The sequence below is a fragment of the Camelus ferus genome, chromosome 2 (genome assembly GCF_009834535.1).
Source record: "Camelus ferus isolate YT-003-E chromosome 2, BCGSAC_Cfer_1.0, whole genome shotgun sequence".
Lineage (NCBI taxonomy): Eukaryota > Metazoa > Chordata > Mammalia > Artiodactyla > Camelidae > Camelus > Camelus ferus.
In genome coordinates, this window is record NC_045697.1 from 117,755,859 (window position 1) to 117,775,927 (window position 20,069).

Below are 20,069 nucleotides of genomic sequence, written 5' to 3' on the forward strand. Positions count from 1 at the left end.
CCTCGTACCCAGGCCGCGCCGGCACCTGCCGACGGGCGGTCGGCCGCCCAGGCGGGCGCGCAGGCTCCGGCCTCCTCTCCCTCCTCCCTCCTCTCCCTCCTCCCTCCTCTCCCCCCTTCCCGCGGGCGGCGGCGCCCCGCCTGGCCCGGCCCCCGGCCCCCTCCTCCCCGCGGCCCGGACGGTGGGGAAGGGGAGGGGACAGCCGAGCCCCGGCGCTCGGCCTGCTCTCCGCCCGGGGCCGATCGGCCGCGAGGCCCAAGGCGCGGGGGAGGGGACACCGAGCAGGGCCCCGCACACCCGGAGTCCGACCTCCCGGCGGCGCGGAGCGGGTTCGCGCCCGGAGCGGGGAGCTGGGGTCGCGGAGGCCCGTCCAGGTGCCGGGAGCCGCGCAGCGCGGGGCGGGAGAGGGACCCACGGCCTCCCCGCGCCTGGCACCCCCGGCCCGGCTGGGACCCCCGGCCCCGGCGCCGCGCCCGCGTCTCCCCTCCCCCGCGGGGTGGGGGCGGGGCGGGAGCGGGGGCCGCGGAGCCGCATCGATCGCCGCTTTGTTATCGATCGGAGAGCGCCCGCCGCCGCCTGGGCTTCCGGGCGGCTCCGCGCGACCCTCGACTGGTCGCCGCTCCGGGCCCCCCCAGCTGACAGGTGCTCCTGGCGACCGGCTGGGGACGGGTGGGCACGCCCGGGCCCCCCGCGTCCCCACCCCCCGCACCCCTCCCCTCCCCACCCCCACCGCGTCGGCCGAGCGCAGGATTTGTGGAAACCTTGGGAAACTGGTTCGGGTCCAGGTTTTGCTTTGATCCCTTTCACAAACTGGAGGCGCACAAGCGGGCCCTCGGAGAAAGTCTCGGAGGCGATTATGTGGAAGCTACCCCGCGAGCCCCTGCGGCCCGAGCAGGCGCGGCGCGTCCAGCCCGGCGCGGCCCTCCCCCGGCGGCGCTGAGCCCGACCCGGAGCCCGGCTTCCCCAGTGCCCGCCGAGAGCGCGCTCGCCCGCCCAGCCCAATGCTCCTCCTCGGGCTTCTCCTGCTGACATCCGCCCTGGCCGGCCAGAGACCCGGGACTCGGGCTGAGTCCCACCTGAGCAGTAAACTCCAGCTCTCTGGCACCAAGGAGCAGAACGGTGAGTCCCCCGGCCCCGGTCCCGCCGCTGCGGGAGGCCGCCTCGTGCGCCCGTGCGGGATACGGGAGGGTCCCCTCGCCCACCCGCCCCTGTGGGCACCGACGTGGGGAGGATCCGCCGCGTTTGCGAGTTCGGAAGCGGCCGCCGGACTCCGACCGGGTGACCCGAGGGCCACCGCAGGCGCAGCGGGAGAGGGGACATTCTGGGGGCGGTGGGGGACGTCAGCCCTAACGCGCCTTGCAGGACCTCTCCTTGCCAGAGTTCTAAGTTCAAGAAGTGCCTCTAAAAAGGAGTCCAAAATGAATGAGTCTTGGCATGTTTGACTTTCCTCAGCTTTTTTCTATTGGGGGAGTTGCCGAGACATGTATCAGCCCCCTTAATTGAAGCGCTCGCAATGGAAAGGCATCAGTTAATCAGTAAGTAGCCAGGAAATAAAGAGGTCAAGAGGCCGTGTGGACATTTTCAGGGGGAATTAAAACATGGATTTCTCTTTTGCCCAACATTTTTTTTTCTTTTCTTTTCTTTCTTTTTTTATTGCGCCTTTGTACTCTGACGCCCTCACCTTTTTGGTGGTGTGTTTTTCTGCGTGATGGTGAGTGACTGCTATTTTGTGTGTGCTGGAAACGACTTAATCCTGCCGAGGAAATGAGAATTACTTTCAGCTTTCAAGTGTACCTGAAATGTTTAGAAAACTCTCAGATGCAAGTTTTCTTGGGCTGGGATTGTGGGGAGCTGGAGAAAGGCTCCTTTCATAAAGCCAGGGCTGCTTCAGGGTGTGTAATTTGCTTAGCCTCTGAACCCCATATGATTTACATCATTCAATTTCTAAACTCTTTTCCTCTTGATCTCCCATTATGAAGTCATTTTTTGAGACTGCTTTGTAAATAGAAATCTTATCCTGCCTGTGAAACCACCATGTTAATGTAGGCTGTCTAAAATTAGAATATTAAACACCCTGTTTACCAGAGGTGGCTCTCAGTGTTATTTGAAGAGAAATGTATATGTTTTTTCGCTGCTTTGTATGCCATCTATTGGGAATGCCAGCATGCTGTCCCTTCGTTAACCAGGCGAAATGAACGCAAGTGGCATACTTAGGAAATCAGATCGGTGTGTAGGGTTTTTAAGTCACAGCAACTTTATGTTTTGGGGGAGTTTCAGAGCTTCAGCTTTGAACGTAAACTCTCTAAAGTGTTCATCTTTAAGAAAGTGCAGAAAGTTCTAGAGTACAAAAAATAGATACCATAAGGATTCCTGGGACCTTGTTGGCAGTTTGCATTTGCAGGATGTGCAGCAGGACCGGGTTTAAAAGCCATTGTGAACGCGGTTGCTGCCTACAGCTTGCTGGGTGGGACAGCCCGGGGCACCTGCACGGGTGGGTCTCCAGCCACGGGAGCTGCGGAGGGCTGGGGGCAGTAATCCCAGCAGCTCCCGCCCCAGGTGGACCCTGGCAGGAAACGGCCCGACCCACCTTTGTGCTTTCTCCTTTGAAAAAAAATATGCGGCTCAAAATACCACTTCTTACCGGACCAGCTGTTCCACAATGGCCATGCGCGCCCTCCCTGGCTTCTGTCTTCTGTTTTTGACTTTTTCTGTCCTAAGTCCTTTCTCCTGCAGCTCTGACTCATCGGCCCTCATCTTCCTGATTACCTGTGCGACTTGTGCCAGTCCTCGCCCTGACCTTGTCCCTCTTTCTTGTGATCCACGTGCATCATCACCTCTGCCTGGGCTCCCGGACTTCACCAGGGTCCTTGTGGGCGGGGGGAGGCTCACACCATCCCAGAGGTGGGTCCAGGAAGCCAGGCACACACTGTCTGTTGCCTTCTGGGGCCCAGCCATTTCCATTCCTAAGATGCATGCTGCTAAAAATAGCCATTTATTTCTGAATGGGCGTGCGAGGATGAGGCTCTGTTTAGTGCTTGTAGGGTGGGCAGCCGGAAGTCCCTGGAGGCAGAGGCCCTGCCCACACCTTGTCCCCTCCAGCCTGGAGCCGCGGGGCCGGCCAGCACCAGGGGGCAGTGTGGAGCTGTCTCCCTGCACAGGCTCAGAGTGATTTGCGGGTGATCTTAGGATTCCTGGGTCCGTGACTGGAGTTTAGCAGGTGAACGCTAAAGGAGGGCCCCCTGGAATGTCCACAGATTTGCTGCAACTTCTTTTTTTGTGGCTTTCACGTTTTCCACTCCCTCATGTGGGTATTTTTGGCCATCCTCTTGAATTATGGTTGATTTAAAAAAAATTTTTTTTAGTGAAGTGTAGTTGATTTACAATGCTAGTTTCAGGTGTACAGCAAAACGACTCAGTTATTTTTTTTAATGTATTTATTTATTTTGTTTTTTGGGGGGAGGTAATTAGATTTATTTGCTTATTTGTTTGTTTATAGAGGAGGTACTGGGGATTGAACCCAGGACCTCATGCACGCTAAGCATGCGCTCTTACCACTTGAGCTCTACCCTCCCTCCAAAATGACTCAATTACACATATACATACATATATATATATATTTCCAGATTCTTTTCCATTATAGGCTATTACGAGATAGTGAATGCAGTTCCCTGTGCTATGCAGTAAGCCCTTGTTGTTTACCTGTTTTGTGAACAGCATTGTGTATCTGTGAATCCCAAACTCCAGCCAGTTTTTGAGTGCCTGCTTGCTTGCTCTTCTCAGTTTAGATGACTGTCTGGCTCTGCAAGTGCCCGCCCACCTGAGGAGGCCACACAGAAAATGCCATTAGCCCAGTTTGCACACTGCATCCTTTTGTGAAAGGTCTTCCCGGTGCTAAATAGGAAATGTCCAGATTCATCTGTCATGACTGTGGGAGCTCCTTCTGGCGTTCAGCCGCCCCTCGCCAGTGGTAGTCTCTTACCTTGAAGACTCCCAGGCCCCCTGCTGGGCCGACCGGGTCAGACCCCCGGGCCTGCTCAGTGTCAGGGTCAGCTGGGTGTCCTGGGACGTGGTTATCGGTGGATGTTGATTGCTATAGTCAGTGCTAGGGGCTGGGGTTGAGGCTGGGACAGGTGCAGGCGCTTCACAGTTAGGTTTGAGGGCTCAGTCTCCTTTACCCTGTTACTAGTTACTTGGTTGTTTACTTAAAACCCTGCCGCAATTCTTGCCTCTTGACTGTAAACGTAATTGCATCCTCCAGTATTTTAAGTGGCCTTTGTGTCTTTCATCCTGAACCTGACTACTCACAATGAAGTCTCACCTATCACCCCAGGGTCTCCACCCAGATTTAACTCAAAAGAGGGAGGGAGAAGGTAAGAACCCTGACTTAGGTGGGGCTTCTGGCCTGGCCTCCCTGTAAGAGCAGAGGGAAAATGACCGCCATCTGTGTGCGCTCGCTCATTGAAAAGAATGCCCAGCACGGAGGGGGTCAGTCCTGGGGTGGTGCTTCAGGGAAGAGGTCACGTCCATCAAAAATGGAACAAACCCTAAGAGACACCAGTCACAGCGTTGTTGCTGGAATAAGGTCTCGTGTCATTGGAGAGGGAGTTTTTTATTTTATTTTATTTGAAAACGCTTATTTGTTTGTTTTAGAGGGACGTGATTAGGTTTATTTATTTATTTGCTTATTTAGTGGAGGTACTGGGAATTGAACCCAGGACCTTGTGCATGCTAAGCAGGCTCTGTACCGCTGAGCTCTACCTTCCCCCAGCCAGGAGGGGGATTCTGATTCACCTTTTGACCTGAAACAAGCCTCCTTCTGTTCTCTTCTCTTCCCACTCCGAGGATAGCTTTGGGACATGCCCTGCTTGGGCTATCCCTGTGAACCTCATTTTTAAAGTAGTCACTGTACGATATGACGCAAGTTGCAGGTGTACAACATAGTGATGCACGGTTTTTAAAGGCTGCACTCCATCTATGGTTATTATAAAGTATCAGCTGCAGCCCCTGTGTGGTGCGAGCCATCTTTGTGTTTTATGCACAATACTTTGTACCTTTTACCCCCTCCCCCTCCAGCCCCTCCTTCCTCTCATCCCCCCACCGAGCGTCATTTATGGTTCCTGCTCTTTATCTCCAGGGCTCTTGTGGCCTGTGGGGCCGTTTACTCTGGGGACAAGTGGCCCCCTCGTAACCCCTTGCCAAGAACACAGTCTTGTGTGCGTGGCTCGCCTGTCTGTCTTTCTCCTCCTCCTCCTGCTGCCAGTCCACTCCCCATCCCCCTTTTTAGGTGGTGGCTTCAGAGCAGATGGTCACAACCTTTAGAGCTGTGTCCCTGAGTGAGAAGGCTCTGCCCGAGGGCCACAGGGGCTTTCCTGCCAGCTCGTCTGTCAGCTGTAGTGCGTGACCTTTGTGACATAGATTTTTGTTTTTTAGATACTTTTTTTTTATTTAACTTCCCCCTGGTTCTTTGCTTGGGACAGTTGAGGAAGTGGAAGCAGTGAAGAACCATTATGTAATGATGATGTTGTTTTTCACACTGGGTCACAGAAAGCCCCCTTCTATTTTACGGTAACTGTCCCCGCCACTGCCCGCTGTCATCTTGTACACTTAATGTGCCATTCTTGGTGTTTACCTCTAAGAACAGATCAGAAAGCACAAAGGTTGTAAGACACTTCAGGGCTGAGTGTCTCATTTGTTAAATGGCTGTAAGTAGATGCTGGGGTCCGACCCGAGACCCGGACCTTGCTCCTGGGCGCGTCTGGTAGCACCGTGCCGCGGGCACTGTGATCCAGCTGTGTCTGCTCTTGTTCCATCCTTCCTGAAATGTGTTTCCTGCGTATCTTCTTCACAGCCTCTGCCAGCTCGTGTTTTTCAGTCTTTGGCCCGCTGGAATTGCGTTTTGTCTGTGAACTTGCACAGTTTTGGTAGAAACAGCATTCAGATGACGATGTGATGATGTGTGTTAAATAAATAATAATTGAATCAATGCATTCATAATGTCCACAACCACCGCCCCCCCCAATGTGGCCAAGACTCCTAGACCTTTCCCCACAGTTTATTTATTTTTTATTTTTTTAACTGAAGTATCGTCAGTTTGCAATGTTGTGTCAGTTTCTGGTGCACAGCATCATGGTTCAGTCATACATATACATACATAAATTCCTTTTCGTATTCTTTTTCGTTATAGGTGACTACAAGGTATTGAATATAGTTCCCTGTGCGGTACATTAGGACCTTGCTGTTTATCTATTTTTTATATAGTAGTTAATATTTGCTGATCCCAAATCCCCAGTTTATCCCTCCACCCCCATAGGTTTTTATTGATATCAGCCCAGATAGGAGAAGTCATAATAAAAGTCCGTCGATTTACTTAGTCTAATTTTGCTGTCTCTGATGGTTTTGAAAGCATGATACTAAGCCAGCATATGTCTGTCTAATGCTGGGTAATGTCTGTGTAACTCATTGGTTAAATAGCCTCTGTGAATTATTTTTCCCCACCCCTGCCTCCAACTGTGGTATTTTTCCCCCAACATCTCCCTTGTCTGTCCCTGGAGCACCTGTCTCGTGGCTGATTTTCAGTTGTCGTGCGCTGGTACCACCACGTTGGTCATTAAAGCATCAGAACATTCCCAGGGGGTCAGGAAGGAGCCTGGCTGTTCCTCTGGGACAAATGGACCATCTATGAGCCTGAAACTGGGGGTTGATGCCTGGCAGGCTCAGGACACCTGGGACGCTCCGGCAACCCTGCTGGCCTCCTTCCCAACTGACCCGTGCACCTGCCACCCTGATGGTCAAAGATTTTGACACTTTGAGCTATGGACGATTTAGTTCATATGGGGATTAAAACTATCCTTCTCTTCTCCCCACTGCTTGGCACTCAGGCCCGACCCACCTGCTGCTTGAAGGTCCTGGAGGAAGAAAGCGACTGGCCCTGGGCCAGCCTTCTGCCTGTGGCCTCTCGGCATGGGGGCCTGGGAGGGGAAAGCGAGGTCCTGGCACACGGGGCCTGGGTAGCACCTGCTGTCATCAGGATTAAATAGACCATCCTCTCTGTGTGGTCTTTTTTTACCTTTTTTTCCCAGTTATACACATATATATTCTTTTTCATATTTTTTTTCATTACAGGCTATTGCAAGGTATTGAATATAGTTCCCTGTGCTGTACAGTGGGACCTTGTTGTTTATCTATTTTATATACAGTAGTGTGTATCTGTTAATCCCAAACTCCTAATTTATCCCTCCCTCAATCTCCTTTCTCCTTTGGGAACCATAAATTTGGTTTGTATGTCTATTTCCAGTCTGTAAATGAGTTCATTTGTTTTTTTTTTAGGTTCCACATATAAGGGATATAATATGGTATTTGTCTTTCTCTGACCTGCTTCACTTAGAATGACGACCTCCAGGTCTATCCATGTTGCTGCAGATGGCATTATTTCATTCTTTTTTATGGCTGAGTAGTATTCCATTGTATAAATATACCACAATTTCTTTATCCAGTCATCTGTCAATGGACACTTAGGTTGCTTCCATGTCTAGGCTACCGTAAACATTGCTGCTGTGAACATTTAAGGGCGTTCCTCTCTCATGAGCACCACTGCTGTGCACACCCCTGTGTATTCTGCAGATGGGGCCATCTGGTGATCTGGACCAGGGACCCCTCCCAGTGGTGAATTTTGAGAGGCTGACACCACCCCACCTCAAGTCAGTGTGCTTTCCATCTTCTGTGTGTGGTTCACGGAGAACTTGCACAGACTAGAAATCAGTAGGAAGTTTGGTGTGTGGACTCTTAGGACTTGGGAGGGGGGTCCCAGAAGCCTGTCCTCACCAACATGTGGAGCGGGGACTAGAGCCCTGAGGTGACTTTGTCAAGGTCACGCTCGAGGGCACCTGTGCGCAGCTGCTCCCATGCTGATATCTCTTCCTTACAGGGGACCCAAGTAGGCAAATGGAATTCTGGCTTCAAAATCCCAGAACTTTGTATAAAAGCTTTTCTTTATGGTTTCAGGACGTTTCATGCTTTGGGGGTCTTCAGAGGAGGTGGGACTCCCTTGATCCTGAAGCATTATTTATAGGAACACTAAAGGCGACCATCTCAGAATAATCACATTAATTCAGCTGACCAGGTAATCTGCGTCATGTCTACTGTAACACTCTGTTGGGGTAGAAATCTGATAGTTTGGCAAATGACTTGAAATACTTCCTTTAGAATCGTTACTCTTATGTGTTGGGGTCTTATTTGAAGCAGGTGTCCCAGGTCCGTGGGTGGACAATGTTTATTTCCGTATTTTGGTGTGTTTATTGATGAGGTTGAAGAGAAAGGCTGACGTTGGAAAACTTGGTTCCACAGGGAGCTTTGCTTTGTTTAAGCAACTTTGAACATTTTTTACAGCAGGCTGTCTCCATGGTAAGAGTTCCATAGAAATGGGTCCATAGGTGTGGTTTGGTGAACTCTAGAGCGCACAGCCTGGGATTCCTTTGAAATGGGCTTAATAAGCAACTTTTAACTTTTATTTACCCCTATATTATATAGGATATTCTATTCTGTGGCTCAGGTTTCTCTTTCAAGTCCAGAGTGTCAAGAAATAAATTCTTAGCTGTGGCCTTGAATGGCTTGCCCAAAACAGGATTAATTTACCTTTAAAAAAAATTGTTTGCTAAGTTCAAAATGTGAGAACCCAAGGAGCTAAAGTGATTAAAGAGGAATTATCTTAATTACACTGATCCTTAAAGCCAAGGGGTTGAGAGTGAAGTGTTTGGGTTGCATTAGCTCCTTTTACCTTTGGCTTCTGGAGAATTCGTTTTTAACGGAGTCCAGCCAGTTTTCTCGGCTACCTGCCTCCACGTCAGACACCCTGTGTGTCTTCGAGTGGCTGTTCCCAATCCCCTGGTGATGGCGCAGACTCCTCTCTGGACATCCGCCTTGTTTCTAAGCCAAACCGTCTTTGCCGGGCCGGCTTCCCTAACTTTGCTTTCTTGGTTTGGGCTTAATTCTTAATTAATTTTCAAACTGTGTATTTTTTTTTTTTTTTGTACTTGGCATTTCCCCTGTTGAAATCAAGCCATTTCTCAATCAAAGGAGGAGGCACTGTGTTGTTATAGCGTTTGGGCGGATGGAGGCGAAGCGGATGTCTGGCTGTTGGAGGGAAACCAACATCCCCAAAGAGCACGCGGCACATCGGTGCTAAGTGTGGGGTGTAGGTCTGCGTTGCCCCGTGTCCCGGTCCACTGAGGAGAAACCACGCAAGCGCTCCCGGGAAGGGCGGCATTTGGATGCAGCCTTTGAGGGTGATCAGATGGCCTCAGGGCTGGGTTCTTAGCGGGTCTCTGGATTTGCGATGCTTCATGCCAGCTCCTCAGGAGCGCCTGTGGGCATCACACTATGCTGAGTGTTTGCAGGCAGTACCCAGTCTGTCTTTCTAACCTCCCAGTGCAGTATTTGGAAAAACCCCGAGGCTTTACTGGCCAAGTAGCTAAGGTCACACAGCTGGTAGGTGTCTGGATCAGGGTCTGACTCCAAGCCAGGACTCAGAGCCGCATGCCCCCTCCTTCCTGAGTTAAATGGCCTAATGTTTTATGAGAACGTTGTTTGGAAACAGCAACTATTTACGAGCATCTGCTCTTTGCTAAGCTCTGCCCCAAAGCCTTAGAGAATAAGATGCAGCTCTGCCCTTGAGAAGCTGTGGCCAAGGAGGCTGGCATCTCCTGCTTCGAGCTCTGGGACTTAGTTCTGGGCCCCAGGTGCTCTGGGAAGGCGGTGGGTTTACTGCATTCAGGACTCCTCCACTGATGGACTACACAGTGGATTCTGCCTGGAAGACAAGTGCATGAAGAGTTCCCACGGTGGCGGTGGGGTGACATATTTTGAAGTGGGCTCGAGAGGGAAAGAGGGGAAGGCGGTCTAGACCAAGGGAACCGCCTGCTCCAGAGAGCAGGGGCTGGACAAGGTGCATCATGGGGGAGAGACAAGCCGGGTCCAGGGCTGAGCAGGTGCAGAGGCGGGAGGGAAGTGGAGAGGGGTCCTGGGTGTGCGCATTCAAAGGCCCTAATGCTGTTTGCAGGGCAGCCCCCCCCCCCCAGAGTGTGCAGTTCACAGACGGCATCCGAGGAAAGGTGCTCTTCATGTTTAAGACTGAGTCAAAATCTTTCCAGTGACTTTCTGGGCAGGCTTGTAGCAGGGGTCGGCTTTGGTGTGCGCGGTTGAGACTCGGTGGCGGGGTTCCCCCCATCGTTAGGCGCGTTGGAATTTCTGAGCAGGTGCAGGGGCAGGCTGCCTGGCCTCGGTGCATCCACACTGCTCTCCATTGCCTGCTTTATGTAAACAAAGAGCTGATGACACACTGCCTTCACAACAGGGATGGCAAGCGGAGGGAGGCTGGGGAAGGGTCAGGAGATTATGATGTAGTTAGAGTTAACATCATGAGAGCTCTTCCGTCTCCAGGAGCAGAGACAGCAGCCTTCCTACTAGCCGGGGAAAGGATTTCAAGTTTCCTGGAAAACTGAATCCTATGATGTTAGTTTGCACTGAGTAACCCCCAGAGTCGGGGGTGGGGTGGGGTGGGCGGAGGGCATTCTGCTCCCTTGTACCCAATGCTGGAAATACTTCCAGATATTTAAGGAGTTGCTGTGAGTGAATTCTCTTGGAGGTGCTGTCTAGATGCCATGCCGGGTTTTGGAAGCCAGGCTCCTGGCATCCTAGGACAGACAGCCTTGTTCGTGAGCGGGCTCTATTTTAAGCTTCTCAGTGTTTGCAGGATGGAGATGTGCTTCTGAGTTTACACATGCCCAGCTGGCCACTGCACCTGCCTCCAGAATCGCTGCAGAGCTCAGAAACCATTAGCGGCAGAAGTCGGACTTCCGCGGTGCTTATCTGCTGCTGTTTCTGGCAGTTATTTTTGCTGGGTATTTACGAGGACATCTGTCTTTTAAAGAGTCATATTATTTATCTTTTTTCTTTTCCACTGAGGAATGCATCAGAGCTTGCTTCCCGCACTGCCACCCGCGTTCCTAGTCTGAGGTGAGGAGACATGCAAGTTGGGACTGGTTGTCTTATCATTTCTCTTCCTAGGGCAGCAAGTCGTGCTTAAAATCAGTGTCTTCGGAAGGAACACTAGCTTAAAAATGTGATTAAGATGTGAACAGAGGAGAACAAAAAAAAAAAAAAATGTTCAGTTCCTTACTGGAAATTTCTTGCTGGGTTTGGAAGAAAGGGGAACCTGCAGGGTTCCTTTCTGATTTATCTTAACTTTAAACCTTGAGACAGGCCGACAGGTGGTTTATGAACACAGGAAACACAGTGACTTCCAGCATTTCCCTACTTTCCTACGGACATACACTGAAGACTCCTTCCTACTAGAGTGTGATTTCCCGTCTGATTATGCATCCGAAGGACAGAGATGGAACCCTATGAAAACAAGGAACAGAGTTGGCTCGTGTACTTCGAGGAGCAGAGATGGAGCGGGTTTTCGGGAGGCAGCTGTCCTCTGCTGGCAGTCAGTTCATGTTGTTGGTGATACAAGGTATTCGAGATTTATAGATGTTAACCACTATATATAAAAATAAATTTAAAAAAACCTGTCTTCTGTATAGCACGGGGAACTATATTCAGTATCTTGTAATAACCTTTAATGAAAAAAAATACGAAGATGGATATACGTGTGTACGTGCATGACTGGGACATGGTGCTGTGTACCAGAAACCGACACATTGTAACTGACTGCACTTCAGTAAAAAAAGACATTGAGGGGTTACCTCTTGAATAAGCAGCAGTGTCTCAATACGTGTGTTTGGTGACTGCCTTTCCTTTTATTTATAAACAGAAGTGCACTCTATTTCTGGAGGCCTCCAGGAGAATGAATTGACCCTGTGATGGGAGACTAGATCTCAAAGCCCGTTTAGTGTTTTTTAGAGTTTCAGATGCAGTTTCACGTGGATTATAGTTATGTATTGTGGCTTCAACTGTATCGTTATTTTGTGTTAGTCACAAAACCATCTGACCGTTCGTAGAAAGATCGACATCGCAGGTGTTTCTCAGTGGTCAAATCTGGTCAGGATCCTGGGAGATGCTGAGAGAGCCTTAGACGCCACATTGATAAATGCTGATTCTTGAAAAAGTGGTTTTCACCTCTGTTTTCTTTTCTTTTCTTTGTTTTTAACATTTTTTATTGATTTATAATCATTTTACAATGTGTCAAATTCCAGTGTAGAGCACAATTTTTCAGTCATTCATGGACATATACACACTCATTGTCACATTTTTTTCTCTGTGAGCTACCATAAGATCTTGTATATATTTCCCTGTGCTATACAGTATAATCTTGTTCATCTATTCTACAATTTTGAAATCCCATCTATCCCTTCCCGCCCTCCGCCCTCTTGGCAACCTCTGTTTTCTTGAGAATAGTAACTGGCTTGAAGTTCCCGGGTGTGCTCAAGAATGTAAAATTAGGGATTAAATAACCTCTGTATGTTAAAAAAAAAAAAAAAAGAAAGCACTCTTCCGGCACTTTAGAAAATGTATCTGTAATCTGTGCTGATAACTTTTAACAGGCATCGATCGGTTGGGCATGCCATTAAACTAACTGCTTCAGAATGGTTTCCTTTTAGAACTGACATTCACATCCTCGGAAATCAACCAGGGTGCCTGGATTTCCGGTTTCCTTGCCGTGTTCCTTGGCAGTCATTTCCGAAGGGGCCAGCCTCCTGTAGCAGAACACTCAGAGGTGCAAATCTTCTGGAAGACGTGCAAATGCCACACTTTTGCTTGAAAAATGGAAAAAAAAAATTGGACTTATTTGAATATATCTGCTGGACATTTGAAACCTGCAGAAAGCACAGGAAGTACTTTCGGGGTGTGGAAATGGGCAGGGTTTCCAAACTACAAATGTTGTTTTGAGAACGTCCCCGGTGGTGGTGAATTATATGAGACTGAGTCCGTCTAAGGGGAGCTTGTTTAACTGGCTTGTGGTCCTGGGCCCATTCAGACACTCTTAAACAAGACAAAGGGAGTGGACGTAATAACTTCTTTATGGAAAGGCCGTAAAAAGGTGCAGAACCATGTAAACAAATGGAGTCATTTACTGGATGTTTCAGTGATGGATTTGCAGCCCTGGTTCAGGGGTGTGTGTTACGTTTTATAGGATCCTCATGGTGTTCTGCCTTGAAAACGGAGTTACCAGCTTTTTCGGGGGGGGGGGGGGGTCGTGTATCTGTGTGTCTTGCTTTGGTGCATGGAGACCCCTGACTGCTGTTTCATACCGCAGTTTGAAAGCACATAAGACGTGGAGCGTTGACACTTTCCTCCACTCAGCTTTGGAGAACGGTGAGAAACCCTTGTGCGAAGTGTGGAGGTGACCTGGTTTGGGTAGCCCTCGGCTCTCTCTGTTCAAGGAAAATAAGATGATTGAAATGGAAATTTTCCTTCCGGGCTCAGACGCGTCTAAACTAATTGTAAAATAATTGTTCTGGCAGCAGGAGGAGATGCATGACTGCAACTCTGCAAAGCAGAAATCCAGCAGCAGTTATGATTTACAGTCCCTGGAGCTCTGCCCATCCTGTAATGAAACGGTGACGATGGCCAGCGTGCTGTGACATCTCTGGTCTCATCTGAGGCCTGGGTAGAAAGTCCTGCCCCAGGTGGTCCTGCTCTGGAGAGCTGCTGTGTTGCATTGGAACATTAACACGCCTCCTGCACAAGTGGGGGAGGGCTGTGCCCAAGGGGCCGGGCTGGGTGGGTGGGAAGGGGGCTCGGTAGGTTGGTGGCATCAGGTGACCCGCGGCCACGGGCGGGAGGCGGATGTCAACTTGGAGATCAAAGTGGGGAAGGAAACGGAACCCCTTCACGTCGGTCCTATCGCTTTTCTTCATCCTGTAACTTCTCTCAGTCAGGGTTGGCTCCCTTGGCCTGAAAGGAAGTGGATTGTGTAAGAAACCTCAGTAAAAATCAATGAGCCTTTCTAAGTTTTAAAAGCCGATGGCACCGTGCCGTCCTGGCAGCTTGCACGTGGTGCTGCTGGAGGTTTGGCAGCGGAAACACGGCTGCGGCTCACGGGCCTGACAAACAAGGGGGAAAGGTGGACGTACCAGTTGCTGTGGAGTTGGGGCGTGCTAGTTCACTGGTCCTTTTTATTTTTTTTTTTTAATGAATAACTCAGGGCTGGATGGCCTTAAGTCTATGATAAGTCAGAGTCTCTGTGATGTTGAAAACAGCAATTCACAACCTGTTAACCTCCCCCATGTGGCCCAGAGCTCTGCACGGTGACATCCTCCCTGAGTGAAGCTCCCCCGATGGACGGAGGTGTCTCCCACAAGGCGATGCTCGGACCTGAGGCTTCAGGGGCTCCGCGTGAGCACGGAGGCCAGGCCCTGCTGGTTGTGATGTGGATAAAAGACAGGGTTTGGTGGGACCTAAAGAAAGGCAGGTGTATCCACGTTAGGGGGTGGGAAGGGGTACATGTGGGAGTTTGAGATTTGCAAACATTAACCACTAGATATCAAAACAGGTAAAAACCAGATTTCTTCTGTACAGCACAGGGAACTATATTCAATATCTTGTAATAACCTTTAGTGGAAAAGAATATGAAAACGAATAAATGTATGTATTAAAAAAGTTAAGAAAAGGCTTAGATAGGCCCTGGGGGAGGCGAGTCCGGGCAGGGGACCGGGAGATGAGCAGCGGGGGTGCTGGCAGGGTCAGGGCGGGCGGAGGGGACGGGAAGGGGACCCGAGAGCCAGCGTGCAGAGTGAGGGGTCAGGGACCCACAGTCTAACGCGCGGCGCTGTGACCTGACCTCAGTGGGCGGCTGCTGGGGCAGTGAGGACTGAGCCCCCCCGGGGAGCAGCGGGGTTCAGCTTTGGGGGAAGTGAGTCCGGAGAGGATGTTTGACAAGTGAGGGAGCGATTTCAGAGGTCCCAGCAGTGCAGGCGGAGCGAGCCCTGCAGTGCGGCTTTGGTCCAGCCTCAAGTCTCACTAGTAACAGGAGAGCAGAGGTCACCAGCGTCTGGTTTTTGCAGGGTCCGTGGTCCAGAGGGAGGATGAGGTGACAGGCGTGGGGTTTGGAGACGCAGGAAACAGTGGGATTGGCAGGCGAGGACCCAGGAGTGCAGCGGTGGGAGCCAGGGTGCGGGTAGCAGTGAATATAACTACGCAGAAGAGACCGACGTGGAGAAAGGACTTGGTGCAACCTGTAAAAAGCTGCGGGACTGAAAAATGAACCAGTGGAATGCACGTGATGTGACCACTTTAATGCCTTCTATTTTCCTGGTGCTGATGCCCTGAAAAAAAATGTGCCCTCAAGTCATAAACAGTGGGCCGACAAGACGGCAGGCCCTCAGGCTCTCTGCTGGGCCGCTTTCAATCTGTTGGAAGCACCGCGCAGTTTTGTTTTGTTCTGTTTTGTTCTAACGTTAGCCTTGTAAAGCCATGGAGAAACCTGTTGGTGTCAAGTTATGGGAGTCGTTTGCTCCGAGAGGAGAGAGCATTTCGACAGCCTCGCAAGACAGCTGTTTTCTGGGTCTGTCTGCAGAGTGGGGGCCGTGTGTGCTCCTGTCCTAGGGAACCCTTTTCTGCGTCCCTGTGACCCTTGGCAACAGGGACTTGGAATTGGTTTGCTGAAGGATCATGACCCTTGGATCCTGCTCAAAATACAACGTGGTTTTTGTTTCTCCTGAATTTAATTGAGCAGGGGGAACCTTCCCTTGTCCCCAGACGGATGGGTCTGCAGAACTGTGGTTTCTTGCAGCTCACTCAGAAGAGATGCAGGCTTCTGAGTGACTTCGAGTATAAATTCCTTATGGTTTGGAGATGAGATAGCCCAGTCCTGTGAAGTAACTAAAACTCTAAATGTGACCAATTTGGGTCCCTGGGGTCCCTCCCCAGGGCTGCTTCTGGGTGGGGGCTTGTCCAGGGAAGGAAGTGGGGTGGAGGGGCTGGGGCCTTGCTGTGCCTGAGGGACCCAAATTCAGGGACCGGCTTCTGGTCCTTGGCCTCGGAACTCTGCGCATGGCATGGCATGGGGCCCCTGACTTCCTGTGGCTTTGGTATCTGGGCACCTGCCATTGGCACCTCAGTCCCATTAGAGGGATACCAGTTACACACAGGTTTACAGTCTCCCCGGGCCTCATAGTTGGGCTGGATCTTAGCACTCCAAGTCGGAGAAGGCAGCCTGAAGCCAGCAGTTTTGGTCCCGTTTAAATATCATTCCTTCACAAGAATTCCTAATGCACAAGCCAAGAGTTACTGGTTAGCTGACGCCTGAGTATTAGCGTGTCTGGTTTTAGGCAGAGTGACTGTGTCTGTAGTTCCTGCGTCTTCACCGTCATCACCCCGCGGCAGGGGCTGGCTGTCTAAACTCTGGCAGACGTGTCCTCGCTCTGCCTTCTGCATCCGGGCCTTGTCCCCGCTCCAGCTGAGCACCTGTAGGAGTTTGATGTCAGGCAACCTCCCCGCGGTCGAGTTCTGGTTGTTGTTACTCTTGTTGAGATGGGTCTGTGCCCCTCAGACTTAATGTGCTTACAGAGCACTGGGGAAGCTGAGTGAATCTGTTCTGATTTTGTGGGTCAGGGCTGGGGCCGGGGAGTTTGCATCCTAGCCAGCCCCCAGCTGGGCTGAGGACCAGACTTTGAGTTCTGAGGGTCTCCTGAGCTTCTCGAGGTCCGCTGTGACCTCCCTCACTTTGATTATCTTTCTAATAAAAGGATTGCACAGAGCCCGTCTCTGCTCAGCACAGAGATGCCTCTGCGCCCCGTTCATGCAGCCCTTTTAATCAAGAGGTCCGTTCAGTCCAAAAAACATCAAATGCCTTGTGTTCTGGGTACCAGGTCGCATCCTGAAAACGGATGACCAGAGTGCAGTCCTTGGGGTCCTTGATGTTAGCAGTCATGTGGCTTGTGACGCGCAGACGAGTGCTCAGATGCTCAGGGAAACCTGGGGGCTCCCTTTCCCAGCCACTAAAGGCTCCTCAGGAGGCTGTTGGGCCCGCCATGTCTTGGAGGATAAGGAGAGTTCAACAGAAAAGGAAGAGAGTTCTAAGCAGAAGGCGTTGACTTGGGAGTGAGGACACTCTATCAGATCAACTCTGGTGGGAAGTAAGATTGGAAAAGTTATTCCTTAAATATGAAGAGCTCTGTCTGACATCCTGAGGGGCGTGTTAGACCCAAGGGGTGATGCAGGGAGAAGGCTGGATTCCTCTGCACTAGCTCCAAAGATAAAGGTCTGTCTTTCCCTCCATTTTCATATTTTTACACCTACCACAGGCCAGTAACTGTCCACTGAACGGTCAGATTTGTTTCCTGTTTGTTTGTTTTCGTGTAATTTATTTTCTGCTTTCAAAAAAAGGTGCATCGGGATGATCATAAAGGACGGGGAAGCCAGAGGCAGGGACACCTATGCGAAGGCGTTGGTGGCAGTTCAGATGGAGGGGCAGGGGCAGAGATGGACCAGTTTGGGGGGGATGAGGGCCACGCATGATGTCTCTGTCACTTGGTGTTCACAACCAGGCCGGCCTTCCTGTTTTTCAGTCTGACATCCATACCTTCTCTAAACTCCCAGAATAGTGCAGAATGGACCACTTTCTACTTCAGAGCCTGATCACACACCTACCTTATCGCCCGTCATTTTCAAGTGGCAGAGGTCAGAGGGTTACATGTGGAGCAGCCTGTGGCTCAGAGCCCCGCTGGCCGGCAGGTCTCCTAAGCGACATGAAAAAAGCCCGCTTGGCCCAACGCAGTGGGCTCTGTCCGTGGGGCCCTCCGGTCCCGGGGTCCCAGAGGTCCCCGTGGACGGGCTCCCCCGAAGTCAGCCGCCCTATTTCACAACCAAGGGAGGCCACCACCGTCTGCTTCTTTTTGAGGAAGTAAAAGGGGATACACTGCAGGGCCTGTCCGTCTTTCTGCTTAGACAGTGAAATCAGGGGACTGGGAGCCTCGCTCTGTGCGATAATGATGACTGCTTGGAATCTTATTTCCTCAGCGCGAGCACGGAATGTGTCGTTTCCAGGGAAATTATTTTTAAATAGGGAACTTCGCGAAACCATTGAGTGCAATCCGTGTATTGGAAGAAGAGCATAACTCTCAAAAGTCCAGTTTTTAAGAACTTTAACTTGTTTCTGTTTTGATTGTTTCCACCTTGTGTTCTTTCTAGTTGACACACGTACTTTCTTATTTTTAGTTTGTTTTTCTTTTTTTCTTTTCTCTTCTCTCTTCTTTTTTCTTTTTCCTCTTTTTTCTTTTCTTTTCTCTTTTTTCTTTTTTCTCCTTTTTCTTTACTTTTCTTTTTGAGATTGACAACTGTGATTTATCCCCTGGAAGGCAAACATCTTGAAACAAATTATTTTTTATAATCATTTACTACAGTACATAACTGTAATTGTAACAGATAATTAAGTAATTATGTATAGATTATATAAGATAATAGACTATGTAAGCTACAAATGAGTAATGTACACAGAAGTAATTAATTATGTATATACTGTGTAAGATGATCAGAGAATGTCTTTTCCGCCTGGAATACAGTTGACTTTCTCAGCTCTGACCTGGATGAGACTGCAGGCATGTTGTCTTTAGTTCTGACCTGTGGACGGACCAGCAGCAGACCCTGGAGGGGAGGGTTCAGGACTCCTGGCAGGGGGCACAGGCTCACTGAGCCAGGGTTTCCAGTGTCACAACCAGCTGCAAACCACGCCCTCTGCCCTTGACATCAGTGCGGCACCCCGACTGCACAAGGTTGTGCCCCTGTTTCTCAGTAAATCTGAGGTAAGACAAACGCGCAGGAGGCCGAGGGACCAGACTCTATTTTCACATTTTGCTCTTGGAGAGTGAATCGTCTTCACTTCTGTTGGTTCTGAAGGGCTTGCCTTTAGCAGAGGGGCACACTGGCTCTGTGCTTTCACACGTGCTGTGTTCAGGGCGGTCGCACCCTTGTCCTCTCAGGCACGGGGAGGAGACGGATGTCCTGGTTACTCGTGAGCACGGACAGCTGCTTCCATTAGGTGGTAGTTCCCAGTCTTTGCTCTATCTAGTGTTTTGTTTTCACGTGAGGAGAGGACCTGGATTACACTAGTTTGGGGGGGAAAAAAACAGACCAGCTTATTTTTGATGAGAAGACATATTTTATGTCTTTTTATGGCAACTTTTAAAGTATTACCAGCTGGTAGACTTTTAAGAACAGTGCAAGTCCAGAAGCATTGCTGGAAGCACATCTTAGTTCTCTACTTTTACAAGACAAAGGAATCTAGTAATTTAAGTTGTAATAACACTGTTAGGCACCCCTGCTGCCCTGTAAGTGACAAAGCTAATACAAAAGCTACAGTGGTTTTATTGGAAACAGTGTATCCCATTTGCTGGTGAGGGTGACACTGGAGTGGGAATGCATTCTTAATGATCCTTTTGAAAGGCCTAGATTTTTGTCAGGATCCTTCTGATTCTATCCTTAGCTGAGATCTCTGGTCTAGAAAAAATGTGGACAGGAACTGGGTTACCAGATATCTTTAACAGGTTGGCTCTTCAGGAGATGGTCCCCTAAAGTCAGTGTCAAGTGAAAGTTTTTCACAATTGGTGACAGCAAGTGACCTTCTTTTCTACAAGGGGGAAATCTTTCTCATTTATAGGAGAAAAGAAGTTTTCAAAGAGTAACTCCCCTATGAGCAATGGAAGCTTGACTATGTAAATCCTTCTTTTATGATGCAATAGAATCCAAGATATTTAAGACGTTATTTTATTTTTTCTTGAGTTCTGTAATTTAAACATTGTGCTCAAGCTCTTTTTTTGGTCGTCCAAACATTGACTATTAAGATTTCCCTTGGTGTTTCCTTAAAAAGACAAAATTCAGTATGTCCTTTCTTTGTAAGTAATTCTCTTAAAAATAGACAAAACAGACAACAAACTTTGCAATTTTTTTCAGATGAATTATTCAATCCTTTTGATCACAGATTTTTGCACTGATCTTTTGAAGACTTATTTTGGTGCTGGGGAAAAAAAAAAAAAAACTGTAGACGTTACTCTGGGTGTTTAAGTCCTAGGCAGACTGATAGAAAAAAACCAAGGACATTTCCTTGGCTGCATATTAGAAGGTTTAGGAGG

General features: G+C 49.8%; 1 protein-coding gene across 3 annotated transcripts in view; it reads left to right on the forward strand.

Moving 5' to 3' along the window:
* The first annotated feature begins 237 nt into the window (after positions 1–237).
* Positions 238–20,069, forward strand: part of PDGFC (platelet derived growth factor C) — a 187,893-nt gene continuing 168,061 nt past the window's right edge. Inside the window, exon 1 of one of the 3 annotated variants that reach the window (XM_032466172.1) lies at positions 238–1,119. In XM_032466172.1, the coding sequence (XP_032322063.1) occupies positions 1,002–1,119 (118 nt within the window). In that variant the 5' untranslated portion in view covers positions 238–1,001. The remainder of the gene's footprint in view (positions 1,120–20,069) is intronic. The other 2 variants (XM_032466164.1, XM_032466183.1) reach the window with 2 other exon arrangements.